This window comes from Molothrus ater, chromosome 9 (genome assembly GCF_012460135.2).
Source record: "Molothrus ater isolate BHLD 08-10-18 breed brown headed cowbird chromosome 9, BPBGC_Mater_1.1, whole genome shotgun sequence".
Classification (NCBI taxonomy): domain Eukaryota; kingdom Metazoa; phylum Chordata; class Aves; order Passeriformes; family Icteridae; genus Molothrus; species Molothrus ater.
In genome coordinates this window covers 19,285,656-19,302,441 of record NC_050486.2, presented here as the reverse complement: position 1 = coordinate 19,302,441, position 16,786 = coordinate 19,285,656, and the positions used below count along the sequence as shown (strand labels likewise).

Genomic DNA, 16,786 nt, shown 5'->3' with positions numbered 1-16,786 from the left:
AACTCCTGATTCTGTGTTGTTCTGGGCTGTGATTCCTTCATTTACACCAATTATTTTTTTAACATATATGGAATACATTTTAGTTAAACAGCATTATTCCCATTTATATGTAATCAACCACATAACCCAGAGTTAAATGATTTAGAATCAGTCTGGGGATAGGTTCTTGTTATTGAGCTATAAACTCACATATAACAGTAAAAGCAACTTAGGCAAAAGGAGAGGTTGAAAAAAGGAGAGCCAAAAAATCTGCAGCCAGTCTATAATCTGCCTGTACTATCCTGGGTTTAACAGTATTATTCCAAGTTCAGCAAACTCTTTTGTGAAAAAGTGATATTAGAAAATCATCTAAGGTAATATTAGAAGAGAATTAATGCAAATAATGAGTTAGAAATAAGAAAAAAAATCATGTTACCCATCCATTCTAAGCAGACCTCAAGCTAGTGCTTTACAAACCACAGTTTGCTTTTCTGTTCCAGCACTTTGGATTTCAGTATGTGATTGTTTCTTGACCAACTTTTAAGCTGCAGTACTTTTCCTCTTTGTCTGAAGAGGTCAAAAGAAAGAAATAGTAAGAGTGAGCTGAAAAAAATCAGACTTCATATGAATAGTGGTGAAGTTGTGATTGCAATTTGCCTAACTTGCTCTAGTAAAATCTTTGTCCAAACTCTGAATAATTTTTTCCCTCAGTGAATATTCCCAAAGACAGATATTTGTTCTGTGCAGTTTTTGAGCTGTCATTCCAAGTCCATAACTAATAAAACCATAACAACCACCAAAGTAATAGTTAAGTAATGTGGCTTTGTAGCATTTCAAGTGATGAGTAAACCATCCCAGTAAATTGGCATTTGGCCACTCCACTGTGTAATGGAGTTTTTAGTGAAGTATTGCCTTAGCAACAAGCCTGAATGACATTGGGTAGCTGGTTGCTGCTGACTCTTGGCAATAAAACAGGCTTTTAGGAACACATGTGTAATGTCTGAAGGTAAAGGAACCCAAAATAAATGTATCTGCTCTACTGGGAATGTAGGATGGGTCACATCAAGCCAAAGTCTGACTTACCGACTTACAGATTTAATCCTTCTGTGAAAGTGTTTCTATACGGTGAAAATGAAACCATTCCTGAAGTGCAAGAATTGAAATCTGAGAATAAAGTAAAGCAGAACTGAAAGAAACTGTATTTCAGAAGATTTTAAGAAAAAATAACAGTTATTTTAAAGGCTTTAAGAGTTCTTGTACTGTAGGAAAGAGTTCTTGTACTTCTGGATGTGTTATTTCAGTGATGAAGCTTTTTGAGGAAAGAGGATGCAGTGAAGATTAAAAGCTTCACTTGCTCTCCAGAAGAACCAGCAAGTGAAAAAGGCATGAAAAGTAGAAAGTGAAGCAAATTCAAGTAAAACTAAAATGTGGTAGTGTTTTTTTTATTAATAAACTTTTATTTAGAAAAATAAAAGTGGTGGCTAGGACATGGAGCAGTTTGTTACATAACACAGGCAAGTCAAGAACTTGACTGAGGATCTAGATCAATGTAGCAAAGTAATATCATAAGATAAAGAGATCATCAGTAGTCTATAAAAGAAAGGCCAAAACCTTGGCCAAGTCTTTTTGTCTTCTTCCACTTCATTGTGGATATTTAAAAATCCACTTTAAAGGCAGAAAAACAGTCACATTTATATATAAAAGAATTTACTCTTACAGTAGTATAACGTTGTGCCTTCCAAATGAAATACTGTGTTAAAATACACATGGAATACATTTTCAAGATGTAAATGGAATTTTCCGATTGTCTAATAAACTTTTTTTTTCATTTTAAAGATAAAAATACAGACATTACTGTAAAGGATAATGGGGATGATTTCTGCCTTCGAGATACATTAAGCATTGCATCCACGGATTCCTTTGTTTCCACAGCTGAGGTAAGACTCTTAAAGATTGCTTTTATAAAGATTTATTGATCTATTTCAACAGTGAACAGAAGAATCCTTATTTTTTGCTAATCATTGTAAGCAAAACTATATTTCTCTTGTGGGGGAAAACAGAGCTTTTCCAGGCTTCATTGGACCCAGTTGTTTTGGGTTTATTTTTGTGTACTGGCATAATGCATCCCCAACTCCTCCTAAAGAGAAGTTGCTTTTGAAAAACAGATCACATTTTCATGAGTGAAGAAGCAGTCAGTTGAGGCTATAGTAGTTCCTTTCACCATGATTTATATTTTTCTGTTCTTTTTTCCTATTGCTTTACCATACTATAAAGATGTATGAAGAAGGCTTTGTATTTGTTTAAACCTGGAGGGGTTTTTTGAGAGGAAATTATAAGAAATTGACAGCTACCTGTTTTAGCACATTCCATGCACGATATGAAGGCACCAGGTTGAGCTGTTGCTCTGTTGTTGCACGGGGATGAAATGACTTAGCAGGAACCAGAGGTGTGAGGCTGCTCTGGAGCCCTGGGCTGAGCTGGGGCAGCTTGTGTGGCTGTGTGGGTGTGCAGGGACCCCACAGCTCCCTGCAGCCACACGGGAAGGGACCTTGGGCTGGCAGTGACAGTCCCTGGAGGTGCAGGGGGGCTGCCAGGGAGCCTCCTGACTGGCCACACTGGGAAACTTCCTTGGCAACGTAGAGTGCTTGATCTAACTCGCGCTAATCCTGTGGGATAAGAGCCCAAAGGACACGCGGTAATCTCTGGGTAACAGCCTATCAGCTGGAGTCTGCTACAGCTCCCTTGAAGTATTTGGAAGAGACTCATGAGCAGTGACACACTTACTTGAATGAGGAATATCTCCTTCTGTAGTCTCTGGGGAGCTGAGGTGATCCTGAATAGCACTCTTCTCCAAAAAACAGGAGAGGCAGTTGGCCTCAAAGGATCCATTTTGTGATAGATATTGCTCTCATATACACACCACAACTAAGCTACTGAAGTCAGTAGAAGAGAGAATTGTACACACATTCTTTGCAATTGTTTTGACTGTCTCTTATGGGGTTTGTTTTTTCCATAACACAGTTACCTTGATTTAGTAATTCACATTAAATAGTGATTTCCTTGATTTAGTAACTCACATTAAGTTGTGGTGCCTTGCATCCATTCCTAACAAGGACTGTATCCATAGAGACTGGTTGCTCTTTGCTGTAATTTGGACAACACCACAATTCAAGCTTGCTTCAACTCTACCAGCTCATGAGAGGAGCTGTAAACCATTTTAGTTTGTACATTTTGTATCTGGTTTGTTTTTTGGGTCTTTTTCACATGAACTTTCATAATGCTTTTGCAAGTATGTGAGGATGGGAACAACCCCTTATGCTCATTTGTGATGCTTGGCTTTAAAGAAAGGGAAAACCAACCAATCAACCAAGCAAACAGAAACCCCAGGATGTATCAGTGGAATCATCATCCTCTCCTGAAGCTATATTGTCCCAGTATCTGCAAAAACACATTGCAATCAAAATTGGACATGTAATTGTCTTTAAGTATCCTAAAAATATTCTTCACATTTTGATACATCAAAGCCACTTCTGTCAACTTGTTCTTCCAGGATAAAGTTATGAAGATTCTCTCATCCTTTCCAGTTGTTCTAGCCTTTGCCAATGGAACAACTTCTCTTTTCTCAGATTTTATTGAAGAATCTAGTGAAATTCTTAGGTGACAGAAGTCCTGAAGATTAATAGAACATGAACAACTTGCAGTTTGGTGTTTGAGCCAGAGCACCATCAATGTTCTGGGTTAAATGGGAGCCATTAGGCCTAAACTACAGGGTCAGCTAACTCGGGAGTTGTAGCTACAGGGCATCACTGTGTGGTGCAGGGAAAAGAAAGCTGTCAGTTGGTATTCTGGTACAAACCCACTGCTACCTGGATTTAATGTTTTGTCCATCCTCAGGAGGGTGTGTGGTGGGGAAATGCTTCACATTATGGCAATGAGAAGAAGCAGTAACAGCTTCCCAGTGTATTCAGCTGTTAGCAGAGAACAGTAATTGCTTTGATTTAACAGGATTACAATTGACATACCAGATTCTTTTACTCTAGACATGATGATAAGTAGCTTCTTCTAGCTTATCTACTTCTTAATTTTTTTTCTTGCATTAGGGAAACAGTGGAATGTTTTAATTTAGGCTAAGTGGTCTGAGGCTTTTCCAGCTTTGGATTTGTCTCACCTAAGGGCCAAATAAGGAACTTCCTTCATCATAAGCTCCCTGATTGCAGTTACAATAGTAGTAACTGTCCTAAACTCCATGTCTTGATTGAAATGTTTAGCAACATTTTTAAATCTGAAATTCATATGTGTGTTTATACTGCTCTGTGATTATGCCCAACTGGAATTAATAATTTCACCTTCCAGGAAATTAGAACGTGGTACCATTTTTTGTGGCCTCATCATGCTGCAAGCTTTGTGTTGACAGTTCCTTGGCTTCCTTCTACACTGTATCCTGTCCCAAGGAGCAGGACTAAGTATTTTGTGTGACTCTGATTTTGGAGACTGGAGACTGTGTTCATGTTTCAGTGCTGACACAGTCAGGTCAAATTTAGCTCCCTGCCCACAGGAGAGAGAACATTCATAAAACAAGACACAGATAGATGCTTGAATGGAAATTGATAGGGATACTGCTTAGGAGGCAACAAGAATGTCATGCTCTGTTATATTAGAACAAAATATAGGAAAGAGCTGTACAAAACTGGGACAGTTTGGCAGGGTTTGCATCACGTGCCCTTTTGATGAGCTCTCCAGGATAGCAGGAGGGTGAGCCAAAATTTCATCTGGCTATGGCTGGTGATCAAGAGGATGCTGAGGATCACTCATTTGATGACTTCTCATACAGAGTTGTGCCTGTCTGGCAGCTACAATATACACAGGTGCCTGAATCTTTTTTAAAGACAATTTAGACACAGTTGCCATCCCCATGACCAGGCAGGTTTCTTTTCTTAAACACACTTAGGCTCTAGAAGCATTGAAGAATGGATGGTAAGCACAACTATTGCCCTAATTAAGTTATTAATATTCCTGCTGTGGATAAATAGTGGTATTTCCTTCCCCATTTGAGCCTGGCTGCCTTCAGCTTGTGTTGATGAGGGTTTGTATGCTTTTCATAGTCTTGCTTTCCCATCGACTGTGACCAAAATAGCTGCCACCTTTGACAACAATACAGCAGTGAGTGTGCCAGATACTCTGTGTGCCTCTGCCCTCTCTTTCCTGGCTTCTTTTCCATCTTCCTAACAGAATCTCTTTCCTGCCCTCTCTGTCAGTGAGCATTGTTGCTGCTTCTTCCTGGTCAGTGCACATGGATTTATCATGTCTTATTTTTATGTTTTGACTAGTACTGAATCTGTAGGTCTATTATCAAATAAACTTTGCTTTCCTTAGTCCAAAGCTTGGGAGATTTTTTAGACTTGTGAATAAAGCATTTGCTGGTTTTTATTGGTAACAGCCTTCCTGTTTTCTTCCAGGCCTTAGGTGGAACACAGCGCTTCATCATTTCAATTTATTAAAATGCCATCTCAAAGGTCTTAGTTACTAATCACCATCACATCTTCCAACTCCCCAAAGATGTTTCACTTTCATCCTGCAGCTACTTACTTTTTTTAAGGAAATCTTTTCTCTGAATGTCTTTATATTTTAAGGAGATGATCATCAGCTTTTTTAATATAGGGTAAACTTAGTTTCTCAGAATGTAAGGAATGCTGAATGTGCCAGTAAAGTGACCTCTCTATTAGGAGAAGCAAGCAAGAATTCCTGAAAGGTCTAGCATTGTTTATTTTTGCTACATTCATGTAGATGGTTATTTTGGTAGTCAACAAGGTCTTGATGCACAGCTGAGAATTTTTTTCTGTTTATTAGGAAACAACTTGTGAGTGGCAAATGAGAGTACTGAGCCTGTTCCTTAAACCAAAGCAGTCAGAGCATCTCAGACCTAAAAACAATTGCAGGTGGCAAAGGTTTGATGCTTTAGAGCAATGATTTCAGCATCTCTTTACTGCAGATACAGCCCTAAAGCTGAACTGTCCAGAGAAAACTGATTAGCATCTGAACAATATCTGTGTTGGAATTTTCAGAGGCTGCTCTGCAGCACAGCAGGCTTAGTTAGACACAAGTTAGAGCTACAAGCTCTGGAGTTTTGAAGATGTATGTGTTATTCTAACATCATGATCTTAGGTATCCCCTGCAGGCCATCAGAAATGTCCTTGTGGTGGTCACCTCTTTGTTCTCTCCTTCTTGAGCCTTGAATGGATACAAGTGAAGCCTTACAAGATGAGATTGCTGCTCTAGTGTCAATCATCTTCTATATCTTCTTTGGCTGCATTTTCATTTTCTTCTCCAAGTACCTCCCATACACTGGGGAAATAGCAGACACTTAGGGGGTGGCACATCCACTCCACCATCACAAGCCTCTGTGTTCCTGGCTGCTGCCAGCACTGGGGGTAGCTGTGATGTAGCTCCTTGTCATCCCTAGAGGGGTGTGAGCAGCCTCAAAGTGGCAGTGGCTGTGCACAGAGGTGGCCACTACAGAATGACAGGAAGGGACCTGGGGAGCTTTGAAGTGCCCAGCTTGCCCGTGATGCCAAGATGTTGGATGCTGGTAACTTCTGGTTAGTACCAAATCCCTGGTGAGGAGAGTTATGTGGTGCTTAGGGGTACACAGTGAGGTAAAAAGCAGGTACCTGAATAAATATCATGAGCATAAATAACATGCCAATTGATATAAGGTACTTGCAGTGAGCCATCTAACTGAAAACCAACCCTTCTGCCCACCTTTTTCCTCAAAGGCAGGAAGTCCTCAGAGACTTCTACAGTGAAGAGTTTATTGTCCTTTTGATGTCATCTTGGGAGGTTCTTGTCTAGAAAATGTTGTATGCTCTGAATCTTGTTAAACATTGAATATAATTTGTGAATTTTCCTAATAGCTGAACTCTTCAACATTAGAATTATGGATGTATCTTTACAAATCGTCTCTAATGAGTTTTACTTTAAGCAGGATGTTTATATAGGCAAGCATTCACCTAATTTAATCCCAAAGAATGGCCCCTACTGGTTGCAAGATCATTTTAAGCATAATAATCTATGTTACATCTATATATTGTTACATCTACATACTTTATATGTTTAGATATAAAATAGTGATATAGCAATATATTTTTAAATACTAGAAAGCATCAAAAGAAAATCCATAATGACGCCAGGAGCATTAATGGTGCAACTTCAGAGCCTGTCTGGAATCCCCTTTTCTAGTTAAGCATTTCATTTCTGGTTTACAGTTTGTTTGGTTTTTCTCCCCTTCACTTTTTGTATGCCAAGAGAAGTCAGCAGTAGAGGAATTTGCTCCCCCTTTCCAAATATTATTTGTTGGAATTAATCTGTAATTAAAATCATCTTCTCAGAGGAGGAAGTTGACCTTTCTCTCCTGATATTTTATTTTAACTGTTAGCCTGAGAGGAATTGTTGTTTTCTTTTAAAAAAAACTAAATATAATCAAGGGCCTCACCCAATTCCCAGGTATCAGTCCCTGTTCTAATCTGTGACCCCAAAGGCCAGAAACACAGAAACCTAGAAACACAGTATCCATACAGGATATTGAAAAAAAAAAAAAAAAGAAAGCTAGAATTAATTTTCTAGTCATTAACTAAACTGAGTGATGTGTAAACATCAGATGTTTTCTTTTATTATTAATAACATAATGTAATCTTTGTAGTGAAATTGTAGGTAGACATTGTTTTATGGATTAAATATGATACCTTGTAAACAGGTTTACAAGGTATTATTTATGTGCTCTGTTATGGATCTGTTTGTTTTCTTTCTTTGAAAATATCTGCAAGTTCATGTTTATGTTAACTATAGAATTAACACTGTCAATAATGAAAACCATTTAGGGAGCCTGTAGTGTAAAACACTGAATATTCATGTTTTATACAGTATGTTTGGTAACTGGGAGACATATTTACCAGTGAAACTAAAACAGGTGTGGAAGGATGTTACTATTTCCAGCTTCCTAAGGAATTGTATGGTGCAATCATTCTGTACTTTGTGTCCTGGCAATTACTTTCTTTTAACAGCTTTGAGACCCGTTAGATTTATTTTAACGAGACAATTCAAAAACTTAACTATGCAAATGAAATACAAAAGTAAGCTGCCTTTATTTTATTAATTAAAAAGTTTTGAAACTTGAAACTGTAGCTTTCAGATTTTAAGAGTTACAAAGTTAAGTCTTGTGACCTGGTGTATCTGTTCTGTTCCCTTGTGTTACCCCTTTGTTTTAAGCAGATGCAGAAAAGGATGCATCTTTCAGTAGAACATCAGGAAAACTTCTTTAATTGTTTTTTTATCTTCACAAAAATTATATCATCAAGTTCTTTAGTGAACTTCCAAAACATTTTTTTTCAGCTTTCAGAGCACAGAGAGATTCGTAGCACGTATGGTCTGGATTCCCTTTGCCACTGCCCCCTGTATGAAGAAGCCATGCACTTAGCAGAAGAAGGCAAAATTTATTCACGGGTGTTAAGGTATTGATTTATGTCTATTTAATTATTTCCAGGAAAGGCAAGAATTAAAGTTCAATATTCTATCTAGAAATCACTTTTTAGAAGTTACTTGTACTAGGTATTTTTTCTAGCAATTCAATTTAGATGGATATTCTTGTGCTGCTTTTTTTAAATAGTCTCTGAAAACTTTTCTATTTTGCATAGGACTGAAATGTTTGAATGTCTAGGAGACAGTGACTTCCTTGCTAAGCTTCATTGTATTCGACAAGCTTTTCAGGTAAACTGTAAGGGATGATTTGTCTGTCTTGTTAAGCCTAACCTAAAGTACACAGCATTGAAACTGACTGTTAGTCTTTGTGCAAGCATTTTTATAATGTAATCTGTATCTAAGTATTTTCTTGTTGCTTTTACAATTTTATTATTCTAAAATGAGATGTATTTGCAGAGGAGTCCAGATTTTATGATTAGCTTTGGAACCTTTGCACCCAAGGCTTATTAGGAACCTGTTAACTATACTAGAGGTGATAATTAAAATTGATTGAAATGTTTAAGGTCATTTGGTATAATCTGTGAATGAACTTGTCTATATTTTCTGAACACTTTTCTAGATAATTCTTTCAGAAACATCAAACAGAATATTTCTTGCTGAAAGTGGAAGAAAAATTTTGTCTGCTTTAATTGTGAAAGCACGAAAGGTAAAAGCCTTTTTTACCAATGTTTTGTTGTTTATGTAACTTCTACCTGAATTCACTGTCCAGGGAAAATCAACCATATCTCTTTTTACATTTGCTTGATACTCATTGCTTTTACTTTACAGAATCCAAAAAAATTTGAAGATGTCTTTGATGAAATGATATATTTTTTGGAACAAACAGATCACTGGGATAATACCGAAATGGAACTTGCTGCTAGAGGAGTGAGTTGCATTTCTGAAAAGTGTTTTTACCCTTACTAATGCCATAGGATCTAAAAATAATTTTTTGCAGTTCAGAATTGTGGGAAAGGCAACTTTTTATTGTTTAAATTGCTGATTTAGAGAAATGGCATTCACCAGTTTAGTAGTACCAGAAACCACACTTTTTTTAAACTTCTCCTTTACTGACAAAGTATTTTTAATGTTCATTAAAAACAATTGCACATCTGCAAATTACAATATGGTGCATGCTGAATTCCACTGCTGAAAGAGAAACTAGGTTACTTAGATCATGTTCTCATTTAATATAGGTGAAAAATCTGAATTTTTATGATGTTGTCCTGGACTTCATATTAATGGATTCATTTGAAGATTTAGAAAATCCACCAATATCTATACAGAATGTCGTAAATAACCGCTGGTTAAATTCCTCTTTTAAAGAAACTGTAAGTATTCATGAGTTAATTGATCTGTAGTACATTGCAGTGTACTGAGTATGTACCTGAGATCTTCCTCAGAAGAATTTAAGAGATTCTATTATCAGGTTTTTCATAATAGGAATGTAAAAGTGACAAGTTGGCCCAAAACAGAGAATGATTGAATGTATTGGAGAAAATACTTAACCTTGTCCTTCCTTTCTCTGAGGAAGTAGAATTTTAGAAGGGGAGTTTCTGTTAGCCACATCTTAGACATCAGGTCCAGATTTTGGTTCATAGAGCAGAGATTTAGCAATAAGGGACAAAGGTACAAGCAAACAAAAGTAAATTAATACAATACAGGTAGTCAGCTGTTGATTACAACTAATGATTTTTCATGTGTGGCTGTTTATTTGCCACATAGATCTCATCCCTCTTGTAGAGACACAGGCTAGTGCCATGGTAAGCTGGTACAGAGACTACTGTCATTTCATCCATTTTCATCTGTACACTGCAAGTTTTCCTTTTATTTTTGTTTTTCAATTGAAATATTCCCTCTAGAGGAAAAAAATAAAGACAACATGTATATATTTTTGTAGTTTTATGGATACAGTGTGCTTTGTCTGTATTAAACTCTCTTTGCAGTACTGAGGGGAGTCAGATGAGGATAGTCAGAGGCTAGGAGGGAAAAAAGCCCAGTACTGATGTTGGTATATTGTATTTCACAGGTCCATATTTGGACAAAGCTCCATAGCTGAATCTGAAGCTATTGCAGGAATGTTTTTGCTAAAGTGAAAAAGTACATTTCAATGTGTTCACATGCCACTTAATATCTAAAATAGTTACTGATGTCTGAGCACACACTTTAATATACAAGACTGGTCCTCACTTAAACCCAGTGAGTGTTGCTAACTGTGGTAGCTGTAAAATCAGTCAAGGATGCCAAATTACATTTGAATTGAACTAACAAAATTGTTGCAAAGATGGATCTGGAATAGCAAGTGTGAGCTACATATAAACTTGTTCTTTATATCAGCTGCTGTTTTATGGTTTGAAACTTTGTGTTGTCACAAGATTGAAACTGAAGAAAATACATGTCCCTGAAATGTGGAATATAGAAATACAGTATTCTGCAGATAAGTTCTTTTGAGATGGAAAATTATTTCGGGCTTGCTTTATTTTTTTCTTTTTACATTTAGGCTGTGGCTTCAAGTTGTTGGTCAGTACTGAAGCAAAAAAGACAGCAAATGAAGGTAAGCTGCCCCTCAAATTCTATGAAACAAAGGTATTGATCTCCTAAGAATATGAAGTTCTTTTTGTAGCTTTGGCAAAATAAATGAGTGATCAACCTTTAGTTCTGTAGACTTGTTAATTTAGACAAAAGGTTTGCCAGTTGCAGAAGTTTAGCTCCTGGGACCCTAATACCTATTTTAGCAAAAAAGCCTTAACTGAAACATTTTCCCAACATTTAGTTTACGTTCTGTTGGTGGTGGTGTCAGTCACTTCCTGCCCTAATGCAGATCTCAGAGTTCTGCACACCAAGGTCATGATTCTTGTGTCTCACCTGCTTGTGCTGGGATTGTCAGCCCCATCTCCCTGCATAACCCCACAGCCAAATCCCATCCAGTCCTGCCCTGTTCCCTGCCTGAAGCACCACGTTCCTCATCAGCACCAGGAATTCTGCTGCAGCCTCCCCTCAACCCCTTCTGCATCCTCACCTCTCTGTGCAGGGACTCAGTAGAACTCTGTGCCACAGCTCCCTACCTTTGGGGGATTTTATTAGACCAAGGAGGGCAGTGTTAGACTTTTATGAAGACTTAATGCTGAATAACAGGGCTGTATACTAAATTTACTGTGTAACTTTTGTCTACAATTTTTACATCACTAGGTGCCTGATGGATTTTTTGCACATTTCTATGCTATATGTGAACATATCAGCCCTGTTTTGGCTTGGGGCTTTTTGGGCCCTAGAAATTCACTGTATGATCTATGCTGCTTCTTCAAGGTTTGAAACTTCTTTTAATTACCACTTTTATAATTTTTTTAAATCTTTCAGATTAAAATAAATTAAGATTTTATTTATTAGTATATATTTGCATTTTCCTAAGATTAAGGCTAACAGTAAGAAACCTTAAGAAGTAAGTAACATTCACTTTCATATGAATGTTTTAAGCCCGGAACTGTTTTGCAAAGGCTGTTTTAGCACACTTCTGTCTCAGCACCAAAATAATACATAATTGGATGCTTTTTGGGAACATGTTAAAGAAAGAGCTGTTAGCATTGCATACTTTTTTTTCCTTTTTGTAACTGAAAACAAGTTATTCCTTTTTTTTTTTCCCTACTAGGATCAAGTGCTTTTCTTCCTCAAAGACATTTTTGATTTTGAGAAGGTGAGATACTCAACCATGGAGAGCCTGGCCGAGGACCTGACGCAGCTGCTGATGCGGCACACAGAGCTGCTGCTGGCCTACCTGGGGGCAGACTCACTGAGGCACGTTGGGGCCTGTGTCAGTGGCCACAGGCCTGTCCTGACCACCGGGCTCCTGGAAGCAAAAGTACAGTAAGCTTCAAATCCCTGGCAAACGGCAGGGAGTGCACACAGATGTGCTCTTTTCCACCCTTTTCTACTGTGGCTGTTACTGAGCAAGCATCTGGGAATGCATCGTGTTGCTAAGTATGGAAAAGGACTCAGGGAGGTTAAATGTACATCTGTGAAAAGAACTGGGGAGTGTATCACTGTATATACCTAAATTAATTTTGCAGCTCAGCTGTCGCTGTATTTATATTTCATGTATCCCAAAGCTTTTTTCTGTAATATTCGGGTAAAGTTTATTTATGAAATACTGTACTTTTGCACAAATAATTTGTAAGTGAAGCTGATGGAGTTGTTTCCTTTAAAAGCTTATAGTACAAAATGTTCATTGCAGAGTCTCCAAAGCATTAGGTGTCTAGATCTAGAAGGTGTTTTGACTGGGGTGTCTGCAGTCTCTGATTCATGTGACACGTGCAATAAAGGAATCACACGCACAGAACTGAACATGTTGCCCCTGCCCCAGAATTCCATTTGTGTGGGTGTAAGCAGCCATTTTGTACTACAGTGTGATGGAGCAGTGCAGGAAATGCAAGCACCATTTGGGCAGGAATGACTGCCAGTATGCAATTTTTACTTTATTTTGATTTAAAATATCTAAACATCACTAAGGTGTTTTAAAATACTTCTTTATATTTGAAAAGCTAGCTTCATCAATTAATTTAAAACTTTCTTGTTCTAAAACCATTACTACTCAATATGGTAGTAAATGAACCAATATTATTCTCAGTTCATATGTAGCATTTCAAAATATATTTTTAATAAGTATGTATTATAAGATTTATTAATAATGAAACAGAATTGAAGGCAGTGTTTTATAATTTAATAATTTGTGTCTTCCTCCCTTCTTTGTGGGAAGTCAGGTGTCTGTTTAAGAGGAGATTTATGCAGTTGTGGCCACCTCTGTGCAGTGTAAAACTGTGGCTCAGGCCATGGAACCCTGAACTTCAGACAGGAGCACAGCACCTTCAGAAGGTATGAGGCACCTTGCAGTAATGGCTTTTCCTGTTCCAGAGGTGATAAATAATGGTGAACTGTTCTCTTTGAATTCCTGTCAACTGAAGCAATGCTTCACAGTTAGTTTAGTCTCTAAAACTGCACTTACATGCCTTTGCTACACAAAGCCAGCCCACAAGAATCTATCCCATGTCAAGAAATATAGAGTAATTCCAAATATTCAGATACTTGAGAAGCATGTTGTTAAAATCTAGGATATCAAAACAAACTTAGACTAGCAACATTTCAAATTTCATGTCAAACACAACCCAAAAGGATGCTATTCAAAATGAGGGCCTGTCTAATTCACAGATTTTACTGAAGCCAGCATTTTGTTCCTTTGTTGTACTCACTTGATAAATACAAAAAGTGATGAAAATGTGTCATATTACTTGTGTGAAATGCCAACTGATTATAGTTTATTTAACAAAAAAGAGTATACTCTATATGTAATAAACCAGAAATTCCAAATGCTATTCTTGGCCTATTTCCACTGTTTAACTTGCTGAGCTTGGCACCATCTTCCTTGCTGTATTTTTTTTTTTTGTCTGCAATGTGTCTTCAATACAGGCATGTGAAGTTTTTTTCACCCACCTCACTTAAGTTTTGAGAAGACAAATATGTTTAAGCTATGTGCATTTTGGCAGCTTTTTGCAAGTTATGAAAGAAATTATATTTAACAATAACGGTGTCTTGTTGGATTCAGAATCGATAGGAATAGCTGGAAATAGAAGGAACAGAGTAAGTGTTCTGCATATTCTACAGCAAATGTATGACCTGTAGGTAACAGAGCAAAGTGTCTGCTGTGATTTGTCTGGTCTAATAAAATTGTATGAAGAAAATTATACCTTAACATATATCACAAAGAAACAGAAATGCACTTCTTCACAGAATTAGAGGTATATTGAGATTTTCATATTATTTACAAAAAGCTCTTGAAGAAAGGGAGTTGCAGATGAGATTATAAATGTTTCCAGACACTTGGAAAAAAATTAAACCTGGAAACTTGGTCTTCTGTCAAAAACAAAAGGATTGTTTTAAACAGAAGAATAAGAAAGGTTTAATCAAACACCAAACTATTTAGAAAATGGGGAGAACTTCATAATATCTGACTTCAGCATTTGTGTCCCTTTCAAACAGGAGCACTTCTGGACACTCACAGAGCTCAAAAGTCCACAGAGTTGGACTGGAATTAAACCAATGTATTTCCCATACAAAATAAGAAATACAGGATCTGGTTGTTATAAGATGCCACCAACAAACATTTGATTGAGAAATGGTAAAGAAACCAAAAAGAAGGAAATAGAGAGACAGGGAAATGTCCGGGTACAGGTGGGAAGGCTTTTGATCTCTGAGTCTTTTTCAATCTTTTTCTAAAAAGCATCCATCTATTCTGAGTGAGTAACTAGCTCCAGAGAGAGATGCCAGTTTCAGTGGGGGAAGGCTCTCTCCTTGCAGCACAGAACTGCAGTCAGCTCTCTTACAGCCTGCCCCTTGTGCTGGACACACAGCCGTGTGGCTAAAGAATTCAGAAGTGCACCATCTCTGCAAACACAAGTGCCAGAGCTGCACCACAGCAGTGATAGCATGATGCAGTTCTACTCTAGTTAATTCATAATCAGACTCAGAATTTAGTTTATAGTGTCTAAATTTAGGTAGTTTTGAATGATACTTTCCATCCTAATAAGAACAAACTAAGTTTAAAAGCCATCCTCTTCTTCCATAACAGTACTCCTAAGATTAGAAATGTTGAATGCACAGGGATTATGAAGAATCAAATATTTATATAATTTGTAATTTAGTTGTAATAATAATTTTACTTTAAATGTGTTCTTAATGATTATTATTCTTCCTTTTTGTAGTTTGGTTTCTGTCAAAGTAAATGTGTCAAATCAAGTGTCAGTAAGAGTATTTGTGACCTTTCTATTGCCTAAATGAACTGCAGCTGTGTATATAAAATAAAATATTTCAGTGAAACAACTGTTGCTCATATAACTGTATCTGAAATTTGAACAGTTCTTGAAATCTAATGCAAAATCTTTTAATATGGGAGGAATTTTGATACCAGTTAGTCATCCTGAAATTGGAGTTTTCTGCCTGAAATCAACAAAGAACAACTATTACAAAATTTATTATATAAATTAAAAAAATATTGTATGGGAGCAGGCTTTGGGCTGTCCAGTTTCATTGTATACAGCTGTTACATTGTAACAGCCAAGCTGTTGTCTCATTTGGTTTTAGGAGATCAATTTTTTCAGGCTTATTTCCAAGCCAAACTACCGTACTGAGTTCCAGTTGTGGATTAAGACCTCCTTTATGGGGTAATATAAATAATGAAATAGAGGACATAAAGAGTTTAACCCCTACTGCTGTGGAAGGGCCATGTGCCCGTGCTTTGGTCTGCCCAGATTTGTTTTGTGTTGCGTGTTTATGTGTTCATCTGCTGACAGCGGGTGGGTCCCTGGCAGTCAGGAGCCCCGACGCCGCTCCTGTGCTTCAGTACGAGGGTGGCACTGGGGGAAAGTGCCTGCTCTGTCCTTCAAAAGGCAAACGCCTTTCGTGTCTGAGCTGTGATGGCCGTGGTTCAGATCTGCACAGCCTAAGGTCATGTGCTTATTGTCCTAATGCTGATAACCCAGCTGAAAGTTGGGCTCAAGTCCGGCAGACACAATACAAGGGAGATAGGAAGAGGAAAGTTCTGCACTGGAAACCTTGCAGCTGAACATGTAGGAAAAAAGTCATTTTCAAGCAGGAAAAGGAATGTGTTCAGATGTAATAAAATCACGTTTCTGCCGCTGCTTTGTAAAGTTCCCAGCGACAGGCGCTGCTTCGAGCCACCGCGCTCTGCCTCTCGCAGTCTGGCACTGGGGAGATTCCTCCCCGCTCCATCAGCGAACTGTCACATTACTATTATTAGTTGATCGCTCTCCATGTGCCATTAACCGACCCGGCTCCGGACCGCCGTAGGTATAAAACCCCGCGGGCCGGCAGAGCCGGGGCAGCGGAGCGCTCCCTGCGTGCGGGGCCGGGGCTGCGGTGAGTGGGGCTGACGCGGGGCTGCCGGGCAAGCGCAGCCCCGCCGGTACCGGGCCGGGGGGCTCCGGGCCGAGCCGGGAGAAGCCGTGATGCTCGGGACCAGGGCGGGCAGGGCGAAAGCGGGCGGCGGGAGGTGGGTGCCGGTGCGGACGGTGGGTCCCGGTGGGTCCCGGTGCGTCCCGCCGGCCCGGCCCGCGGAGCCCCCGCCCGCCGCTCGCCCGCTGCCCTGCGGCAGGGCCGGCACGGCCAGGGACGCGCCGCTGAGCCTCGCCGCCCCGGTTATTTATAGCTCGGTGCTGCTTCCAGCCCAAAATTAGCCTGTTGGCCGTGCTGCTGCCTGCGGGAGGGGGGCTGGCTGGCTGCGCCCCCCGCG

At 38.8% G+C, this 16,786-nt stretch overlaps 1 protein-coding gene across 3 annotated transcripts in view; it reads left to right on the top strand.

Moving 5' to 3' along the window:
- Positions 1–15,357, top strand: part of MIGA1 (mitoguardin 1) — a 34,153-nt gene extending 18,796 nt beyond the window's left edge. For all 3 annotated transcript variants that reach the window (XM_054515813.1, XM_036387954.1, XM_054515812.1), the window contains 9 exons: positions 1,816–1,916; positions 8,365–8,483; positions 8,667–8,739; positions 9,071–9,157; positions 9,280–9,378; positions 9,687–9,821; positions 10,991–11,044; positions 11,680–11,796; positions 12,137–15,357. In XM_054515813.1, coding sequence (XP_054371788.1) covers positions 1,816–1,916; positions 8,365–8,483; positions 8,667–8,739; positions 9,071–9,157; positions 9,280–9,378; positions 9,687–9,821; positions 10,991–11,044; positions 11,680–11,796; positions 12,137–12,355 — 1,004 coding nt within the window. In that variant the 3' untranslated portion in view covers positions 12,356–15,357. The remainder of the gene's footprint in view (positions 1–1,815; positions 1,917–8,364; positions 8,484–8,666; positions 8,740–9,070; positions 9,158–9,279; positions 9,379–9,686; positions 9,822–10,990; positions 11,045–11,679; positions 11,797–12,136) is intronic.
- Positions 15,358–16,786: the final 1,429 nt, after the last annotated feature.